This window comes from Camelina sativa, chromosome 19 (genome assembly GCF_000633955.1).
Source record: "Camelina sativa cultivar DH55 chromosome 19, Cs, whole genome shotgun sequence".
Lineage (NCBI taxonomy): Eukaryota > Viridiplantae > Streptophyta > Magnoliopsida > Brassicales > Brassicaceae > Camelina > Camelina sativa.
In genome coordinates this window covers 8,437,055-8,447,032 of record NC_025703.1, presented here as the reverse complement: position 1 = coordinate 8,447,032, position 9,978 = coordinate 8,437,055, and the positions used below count along the sequence as shown (strand labels likewise).

The window sequence follows — 9,978 nt, the reverse complement described above, 5'->3', positions numbered from 1 at the left end:
CTAAATCCATATATCATTAGTTCATAAATTAGTACATGTTTATTAAAGGATGTGAATATGATACATTTTTTTTTTTAATTCTTGCGCAATTCCATTCCATTATATTCTAGGTAACAGTTTGAAGTTTCCAAATGAAATCAATAATCATAGAGGAAATCATAAGGCATGGAGGTGTCTGATTGGTAGGGAGCTCTACACATCCCACTTACAGACAACATTAATTTCAATCGGTCCATTTCCTAAACAATACCGTGGCCCCATGAATCTGACTTGTTACACAAACGCACCCTTACCGTCGTCTATTAACACGTTTATTATCCTTTCATTGTGATATAAATTTATCTCTTCTGCCGTCAACAATTCACACTAGTCATTTTTATATTTTTAAATCTTTATACTTTACCGTTACCCATCATGAACTTTTTTGAAAAATAAATAAGTTTAAATAAGTATATATTGAGTTTTGTGCCCAAATAAATCTTGAATCTTGAAACGTTTTCTTTAAATCCTATACAAGGAGAAACTATGTAAAGAGAGAGACACGTGCAGGTGATCTTTTTGGGTTGACGAAGACCAGACGGTTCAGGTTCTGAGTTCTGACTGCCAGACAGTTAGTTGAGTCGGCAACTCCGTAAAAGGTTTAGGGCCCGTACGTGGTCAACGGATATTAATCTATTGGGCCGAAAAGCCCGTTTTCCACGTAATGTTGGTAAAAAAAAATTCGACCAGCCTACTACGTTGTACTTGCCTACTAGTACTTGGGTGTGACACAATCACATGATACCACGAGTACAACCACTAAATTTTATGTGTTGGTCTGAAAGTTATACAACTATGATGTTTCTTTATTCCTTCAAACCATTCTTCAATCCGTGCATGTTATTTATCACTTGAGCTATCAGCTATGCGCCTATGCCTATACTAATTCTTTTGTGTTGTTCCAGTTTTATTAGACGTCTCCAAAATATTTTATAGTAAAAGTGGAAGGAACCAATAAGTGGGATAAAGAAGGTACATATGATTAGTACAAAGTGCTATTATAAGTAAAGTAAATGGTGCATGGTACAATCTATATATATGCCAATGCATATGATTTCTAATAATGGAAAGTGTAACCACATCGTCTCTCTTCAATATCAAAAGAAGAGTGATTTACACAATATACAAGATGTATATGTGACGACAAAACATCGATCACTTTATTGTTGTATGTTCCTATATCATGTAAAAATAAGCAATAAGAATGATNGTACCGTCACATCATTACCGTGTCTCTCCCTCTTTCTCCTCCTGCTTCTGCCGTCGGTATCCTCCGACGATCTTATAGACAAAATATGCCAAGCAACGCCGTTCAGCGACCTATGTGAAGCCTCTCTCCGTCCACTATCTCCCTCACCTTCCGATCCCATATCTTTAGCCGCAGCTATGGCCAGCGTCGTTCTCGGTAACATGACCGATACACTAGGATACATCCAAACGCTGATCAGACATACTCACGATCCTGCGGCAGAGCGTGCGCTTGCTCAGTGCGCAGAGCTGTACAGGCCGGTGGTCAAGTTTAATATTCCTCAGGCGATGGAAACAATGCGGCGCGGCAAGTTCGGATTGGCCATATATGTCCTAGGAGACGCCGAGAAACAGACTGATTCTTGCCAGAAAGGGATCACAAACGCCGGCGCCGACGACGAGAGCTCGGTGGCCCTTACGGCTAGAAACAAGCTGGTTAAGAATCTTTGTGACGTGGCGATGTCTGTGATTAAGTCTCTAATGAATGGACTTTAAGAATCTTTGTTAGTTCATTATTCTATATATATATATATATTTGTAATTACTTACACGAACCACCAAATTTCTATTATAAATTTGAAAGAGTTATTAAACTATTGAATCACATACCTATCAACTACAAATTGATATTTGTGAAAGTTGAAAGCAAAGCAAGTTTAATTGTCAAGAGCAAGTATATATTGATGAATGTGGTCCGTTCTCTCTTTCCCTACTAAATTCATCATTTTTCTGAAAGCAGAATTGGTTTTGTATGACTATTGTTTTCCGGCTAGCCAAAAAGAAGAATAGTCTACTACTACTACAACTCACACATGTACAGTATCGAAGTTAAACATAGAATAAGATATGAAAATACCATTAGATGTTTTGTTGACGTTCAGACTAACGATTTACAAATTACTATCTTTAGGTTAAAGTTTCACTTTAATTCAGTTGAGGAGTAATAGAGTGAGTGAGACTAAACGGATTTAGGAGTTAATGGGCCTTAATTAAAGGGCCTACGAAGCATCCGCAGACAGCAACGAAACAGAAATAATAGACGTTTGAAATACACACACACACAAACACACGTGAAATCACATGTTCAAGTAATTTTGGCACAGCATTAATAGTGGTGTCTCTCTACTATTACCTCAGTGGACTGTTTAGATACAGCCACATGGATTCTGTTCCCAAATATATACATTTTGTTATTTTTAATACTAATGTAATTGATTTCAAATTTTCTACTCCAACGCAACCATCGTTAACATGTGATCTACATTATTAAAAAAATAAAACTATACCAATAATGTTGAACTCATATTTCTTTTTATGTTTTGATTTCGTCAAAATCTGGATACTATTTTGCAACAAATCTACTAAAATGATCTCAGTTTTGTATTATAATCCTATATACAATAAGAGATATAACTGAATAACATAACACTGATTTTATTATTATTAGTAACCTTATAGTTCTCTCTCAGTTTATTCAAGAAAACGACACAAAACTAATCTTTACCCACATCGAATAATTAATCATCACAGCCGCTGAGAAAGCAGCCGATTCTATTTTTTCCCCCAAAAAATTATCGGTATGATATATGAGTACATGGTTCACCGACAATCTAAACCGATAAATGGTTTGATCAAACCAGTATATGGGACTTTCCAATCCTAAAACCTTTTTGTTGCGGTTCACTGCGAACTCTTCTTTTCATTCTCCAAACCGGAAACCGGTTTTAGTAAACTACGAGGATATCTGTGTGCTAAAGCCGGTCCGGTATAACCTCCATCCGGTTCACTCGCCGACGGATTACCCGCATATTGAACCGAAACAAACCCACCGTTGGCTTTTCCGGCGTCTACTAAGTGAGGTTTCCCGGCTGCTCTCGGTGACAATCCTGAAAATTTCAACAAATTTAAGGTTAACCAAAATTGATAATCTCCAAAACGCAATCGCAATTGTTAAACCAAATCATACCTTGGAAAACGAGTACGAAGCAGAAAATAGCGGTGAAAAGAGTGGCCAATACATTGCCGAGAGAAGAAGCCGCAGACGCAGCTTTGGCCGCTCTCGATTTCTTCAACGCTCTCATGCGTTCGATCCTAGCGCGTTTCAGCATCGCCAATTCAGCGATCTCTCTGATAAGTTTCTGATCCGCTGCGTCAAGAGACGGTCCACGCGGCGGCCGCGGGGGCTTGGACGCGGATTTCTTGCGTTTCTCCTTGCGATCACTCCTCCCCCATCCCGGTTTACTGATCCCACATTGAACCGGACTTGCATCATTCTCTAACGAACCGACGACAGATTCTTCTCCGGTTTTAACCGGTTTGTTATCCGGAGACATGGGCTTCTCCGGTGATTTTGTATAAACATTGTCGCAATCAACCATCCCTTTCTCGAGATCAACATCGAATTCAAGACTCATTCCCATTATCTCAACCAGATTAAGACAAGACTCCAAAACAAACCAAAGTATCTCACTTTAGATCAGACTGGAAGCTGAAGAAACAAAACCTCAACGACTCCTCATCACCCTAAGAGACGATCTAGGATGACTTGAATCTGTCTGTAATCAAGGTCAAGATCTGTTCCCAACAGAGACGAAAGAACACACACACAATATACGCAAAAATGTGGTGTCTATATTATGTGAGTTTGCTTTTACTTTATGTGACGGCTTTTAATAGGCAAAGCAAGTAAACAATGTATTACAGCTAACGCCTCCTCTCTCCAGAGATAATGTAATCTCACAATAATAATAATAATAATAATAATCTGCAAAAAAAAAAAAATCAACAATCGATAAAAAAGATTAAAGAAAATATAACTTTAATGGGTTAATCATATAGAGTGTAGTAGAAATATGGATAATTAGTAATTACCGAATCAAAAACCACGTGGTTGGGAATAAGAAAAAGGTAGAGAATGGGATTTAAAAGAGGAGAGTTTTGAAGTTTGGTTGGATGTTTTAAGTTCAGATACTGTTAAAAAAAAGTAGTAGGTAATTTTATTATAGTAAGTGCATTGATTCGAAATATAAAAATTTCTTTAAAAAGAAATAAATAATTATTGCTTAATCTCGGGCATGAAGCAAGGAACACAGCTGTGTTTTTCCTTTTTTCCAATGCCGTGACTTAGGGGGGAAAAACATATTAAAAACTTTAAAATAAAAAATGAATATTCTTAAACGAATCGAATTCGAAAACCCAGATTAGAAATGCTGAGTGTGATGATGATGAGTATTGAAAGATTGATTTCAGAACAGAGTCAGATTAGAAACTCTGAACGAAATGAAATGGGTGTGTGTGAATAAAATAGGAAATATATTTGAACGTTTTTTTTAAGGCTACCTTGAAACGAAAGCGAAGGGAGACCCAGATCCGATACTGAAGAGATGAGCAGAGAGACCGAGGAGAAAATGGCGGATTAATTTCTCCCACTTCAGACCGTTTCCAACTAAATCAAGAAGACAAATGAATATACAGTACACACATTCGTCGAAGTTTCCAACTCTTTTTCTTTTCTTTTTTCAGGAGAGAGATCGCGAAATATATAGATAGGATTATTAATCTGAAATATTCTCTGGATTTTGAAAACGAATTGAATAAAATTAAATTAATTAATAAATAAATAAAAAAGACAGAAGATTTGAATTCGAAACAGATATAGGAACTGTAATGTGTGTTCGGACATGTGTTGTTGTTCTAAATATACTAGCTGAGATAATACGCATGTGAGCTTTTTTTTGCTCCAGCAGCGAAGCTTCAACGTCACCGACGCATTGACATGGCCCAAATATTCTTTTATTCTAACTTTGATCCCCATTATTTTATTTTCTTTTACGTTTTGCACCCGTTTATTATTATTATTATTATATTCGTTGCTCTTCGAAGGCGCGTTCTATAAATATTTCGTTCATAAAAGATATTTATTTTTTGGTTTTTTTCATGAATACAAAACTAAGTTTTGTTAACTTATGTAGAAAATTATAAGAACAACAAAATTCAAGACTAGTCGAGAACAGATTTGAAATAGACGAAGACAAATACAAAGACGACATATATTGTCATAATTTGAAGGAAAAAAGTTTGGACCCATTTTGATCGCTATAAATCTATCTGGCCCAGTTTACAAATATGTGAAAATGACGACTTCAACACAACAAAAGCGGTTCCCTCAACTGCCTCCTCCACTTATATATTTCCAATTTAAGTCCCTTAACTATTTATACTTTTCGATTTAACCCCTAAAAGATTTCTGATTACGAAGAACCACCCCCACCTAACAAAGTTGGTCAACATCTTTTCTTTTTTTTCTTTTTTCTTTTGTCTTTTCGCAGTCAAATTCAGCAACAACCTTTGTTTTGTCACACTTTCTTTTTTTTTTTTTTTTTAATTCGTTCTAAATCCATATATCATTAGTTCATAAATTAGTACATGTTTATTAAAGGATGTGAATATGATACATTTTTTTTTTTAATTCTTGCGCAATTCCATTCCATTATATTCTAGGTAACAGTTTGAAGTTTCCAAATGAAATCAATAATCATAGAGGAAATCATAAGGCATGGAGGTGTCTGATTGGTAGGGAGCTCTACACATCCCACTTACAGACAACATTAATTTCAATCGGTCCATTTCCTAAACAATACCGTGGCCCCATGAATCTGACTTGTTACACAAACGCACCCTTACCGTCGTCTATTAACACGTTTATTATCCTTTCATTGTGATATAAATTTATCTCTTCTGCCGTCAACAATTCACACTAGTCATTTTTATATTTTTAAATCTTTATACTTTACCGTTACCCATCATGAACTTTTTTGAAAAATAAATAAGTTTAAATAAGTATATATTGAGTTTTGTGCCCAAATAAATCTTGAATCTTGAAACGTTTTCTTTAAATCCTATACAAGGAGAAACTATGTAAAGAGAGAGACACGTGCAGGTGATCTTTTTGGGTTGACGAAGACCAGACGGTTCAGGTTCTGAGTTCTGACTGCCAGACAGTTAGTTGAGTCGGCAACTCCGTAAAAGGTTTAGGGCCCGTACGTGGTCAACGGATATTAATCTATTGGGCCGAAAAGCCCGTTTTCCACGTAATGTTGGTAAAAAAAAATTCGACCAGCCTACTACGTTGTACTTGCCTACTAGTACTTGGGTGTGACACAATCACATGATACCACGAGTACAACCACTAAATTTTATGTGTTGGTCTGAAAGTTATACAACTATGATGTTTCTTTATTCCTTCAAACCATTCTTCAATCCGTGCATGTTATTTATCACTTGAGCTATCAGCTATGCGCCTATGCCTATACTAATTCTTTTGTGTTGTTCCAGTTTTATTAGACGTCTCCAAAATATTTTATAGTAAAAGTGGAAGGAACCAATAAGTGGGATAAAGAAGGTACATATGATTAGTACAAAGTGCTATTATAAGTAAAGTAAATGGTGCATGGTACAATCTATATATATGCCAATGCATATGATTTCTAATAATGGAAAGTGTAACCACATCGTCTCTCTTCAATATCAAAAGAAGAGTGATTTACACAATATACAAGATGTATATGTGACGACAAAACATCGATCACTTTATTGTTGTATGTTCCTATATCATGTAAAAATAAGCAATAAGAATGATTTAGGGTGAGTCACCGTTACTATCGCCACCGTATCCGCTTCCATACCCTTCACCATATCCACTTCCATAGCCCGATCCATTTCCACGGCTACCACCACCTCCTCCTCCTCCACCGCCACCTCCACCACCGCCTCCGCCTCCTCTGCCACCACCGCCACTTCCATATCCCGAGCCGCTTCCATAACCTGACCCATATCCAGAACCTCCGTTACCGCCTCCACCTCCACCGCCTTTACCGCCACCTCCACCTCCACCGCTACCGTTTCCTCCTCCATAACCACTACCGGATCCATACCCTGAACCGTAACCACTCCCTGAACCTGACCCTTCTCCTCCGCCCCCTCCTCCGCCTCCACCGCCACCGCCACCACCCCCTCCTCCGCCACCGTTTCCTCCACCGGAACCTGAACCATACCCGGAACCTGAACCGGACCCTCTACCAAGAGCTTTTGGTGATCTAGCTGCTAAACAAACGTCAAAAACAACTAAAACCAAGAAGGCAGCTCCTAGGAACCTGAGGCTTCCCATATTCACAACTTCTTAATTATGAACCAAGCTATATTAGCCACTAATAAAAAGATCGTTTCTCTGTGAAAGTTTTAAATATAGAGAGCTAGCTAGAGAAGCCGTATGTGATGTAATCAATTGATGGTCTATGTAGAGAATGTTGGTTTGCTTAGGTATTTATAAGGAATCGAGGATAGTGGAAACGTAAGAGTCACGTAAGTTCTAGTAGCTTCCTTATGACCAATATGTGTGAACAATGGTGAATTAAGTGGGCCTGCAACTTCTCAGTGCTCTTGTAGGTGAAGATACAGCAATCGCCACTCCTCCAATATCATCCCAAATTATATTTTAATTATATGTAGATATAGTGATTGGAACATGTGTCGTCTTCCTTACGGCTCATCTCTCTAATTCTCAGTAGTAATTATATAGGCTTAACAGACACGTATAAAATATTTCGAGTAGCACGATCCATCGACCAACATTTCCATAAGTAGATGTCACGTACGTATTATCATATTCGGAAAAAAATTCACACACGTCATAAAATATTCGCTAATAACTTATATATATACAGTATGTACAGTGTAACATGTTCAGGTACGTCAGTACGTGGCCTCTACCTTTTTCAACCTAGGGAGATAAAGAGAAGTTTGATTTTGAATAAGTATCTAGTGAGTTGTGTGACATCAAAGGGACCTCCCATTTTCTTGAATTCGCCTTCTTTACAGGGACGCGTACGCGTGAAGGAGGTCCATACTTGACTTTAGTGCATTCTTTATNGTCTATTAACACGTTTATTATCCTTTCATTGTGATATAAATTTATCTCTTCTGCCGTCAACAATTCACACTAGTCATTTTTATATTTTTAAATCTTTATACTTTACCGTTACCCATCATGAACTTTTTTGAAAAATAAATAAGTTTAAATAAGTATATATTGAGTTTTGTGCCCAAATAAATCTTGAATCTTGAAACGTTTTCTTTAAATCCTATACAAGGAGAAACTATGTAAAGAGAGAGACACGTGCAGGTGATCTTTTTGGGTTGACGAAGACCAGACGGTTCAGGTTCTGAGTTCTGACTGCCAGACAGTTAGTTGAGTCGGCAACTCCGTAAAAGGTTTAGGGCCCGTACGTGGTCAACGGATATTAATCTATTGGGCCGAAAAGCCCGTTTTCCACGTAATGTTGGTAAAAAAAAATTCGACCAGCCTACTACGTTGTACTTGCCTACTAGTACTTGGGTGTGACACAATCACATGATACCACGAGTACAACCACTAAATTTTATGTGTTGGTCTGAAAGTTATACAACTATGATGTTTCTTTATTCCTTCAAACCATTCTTCAATCCGTGCATGTTATTTATCACTTGAGCTNACCGGAACCTGAACCATACCCGGAACCTGAACCGGACCCTCTACCAAGAGCTTTTGGTGATCTAGCTGCTAAACAAACGTCAAAAACAACTAAAACCAAGAAGGCAGCTCCTAGGAACCTGAGGCTTCCCATATTCACAACTTCTTAATTATGAACCAAGCTATATTAGCCACTAATAAAAAGATCGTTTCTCTGTGAAAGTTTTAAATATAGAGAGCTAGCTAGAGAAGCCGTATGTGATGTAATCAATTGATGGTCTATGTAGAGAATGTTGGTTTGCTTAGGTATTTATAAGGAATCGAGGATAGTGGAAACGTAAGAGTCACGTAAGTTCTAGTAGCTTCCTTATGACCAATATGTGTGAACAATGGTGAATTAAGTGGGCCTGCAACTTCTCAGTGCTCTTGTAGGTGAAGATACAGCAATCGCCACTCCTCCAATATCATCCCAAATTATATTTTAATTATATGTAGATATAGTGATTGGAACATGTGTCGTCTTCCTTACGGCTCATCTCTCTAATTCTCAGTAGTAATTATATAGGCTTAACAGACACGTATAAAATATTTCGAGTAGCACGATCCATCGACCAAAATTTCCATAAGTAGATGTCACGTATTATCATATTCGGAAAAAAAAATCACACACGTCATAAAATATTCGCTAATGGCTTATGTACAGTATGCACAGTGTAACATATTCAGGTACGTCAATACGTGGCCTCTACCTTTTTCAACCAAGGAAGATAAAGAGAAATTTGATTTTGAATATGTATGTAGTTGTGAGTTGTGTGACATCAACGGGACCTCCCATTTTCTTGAATTCGCCATCTTTACAGGTACGCCGTACGCGTACGCGTGAAGGAGGTCCATACTTGACTTTAGTGCATTCTTTATTAGTTCTATTGGTTACTGTTCTTAAGACCCACTAGCCCGTTTATAAATTTCAGGCCTGACGAAAATATTTTTTATCCGCTATTAAATATTTTGGTTAAACTTTTAAAACTTTGGCCCAATGTTTCTTGTTATTAACATATGATTTTTTTTTTTGGAAAATGAATAAAAACTGTTAAATGCAGAAACCCAATAATAATAAAATGATTATGTTATATTATCGTTGATTTGCTATATTAGGATTATAACATCACAATAGTTAAGTTTTC

General features: G+C 37.2%; 3 protein-coding genes across 7 annotated transcripts in view; 1 reads left to right on the top strand and 2 right to left on the bottom strand.

Moving 5' to 3' along the window:
- The window catches only part of LOC104765554 (cell wall / vacuolar inhibitor of fructosidase 1-like), a 6,292-nt gene extending 4,300 nt beyond the window's left edge, over window positions 1-1,992 (top strand). The window contains exon 2 of the mRNA XM_010489282.2: window positions 1,260-1,992. Coding sequence (XP_010487584.1) covers window positions 1,260-1,782 — 523 coding nt within the window. The 3' untranslated portion in view covers window positions 1,783-1,992. The remainder of the gene's footprint in view (window positions 1-1,259) is intronic.
- On the bottom strand, window positions 999-9,062 carry LOC104765556 (glycine-rich cell wall structural protein 2-like). 3 transcript variants are annotated; one of them, XM_010489287.2, is made up of 3 exons: window positions 8,825-9,062; window positions 6,893-7,329; window positions 999-1,215 (listed from the first exon to the last, which is right to left on the bottom strand). In XM_010489287.2, the coding sequence occupies exons 1-2, from the start codon at window positions 8,946-8,948 to the stop codon at window positions 6,926-6,928; spliced, it is 528 nt and encodes a 175-aa protein (XP_010487589.1). In that variant the 5' UTR covers window positions 8,949-9,062; the 3' UTR covers window positions 999-1,215; window positions 6,893-6,925. The 3 variants fall into 3 exon arrangements, with proteins under 3 accessions (XP_010487589.1, XP_010487588.1, XP_019097076.1); XM_010489286.2 differs by lacking the exon at window positions 999-1,215 and having other exon boundaries at window positions 6,676-7,329; XM_019241531.1 differs by lacking the exons at window positions 999-1,215; window positions 8,825-9,062 and having other exon boundaries at window positions 6,676-7,567.
- LOC104765555 lies at window positions 2,698-4,964 on the bottom strand. Of its 3 annotated transcripts, none has more exons than XM_010489285.2 (3): window positions 4,159-4,964; window positions 3,254-4,051; window positions 2,698-3,173 (listed from the first exon to the last, which is right to left on the bottom strand). In XM_010489285.2, the coding sequence occupies exons 2-3, from the start codon at window positions 3,705-3,707 to the stop codon at window positions 2,968-2,970; spliced, it is 660 nt and encodes a 219-aa protein (XP_010487587.1). In that variant the 5' UTR covers window positions 3,708-4,051; window positions 4,159-4,964; the 3' UTR covers window positions 2,698-2,967. The 3 variants fall into 3 exon arrangements, with proteins under 3 accessions (XP_010487587.1, XP_010487586.1, XP_010487585.1); XM_010489284.2 differs by having other exon boundaries at window positions 4,627-4,964; XM_010489283.2 differs by having other exon boundaries at window positions 3,254-4,964.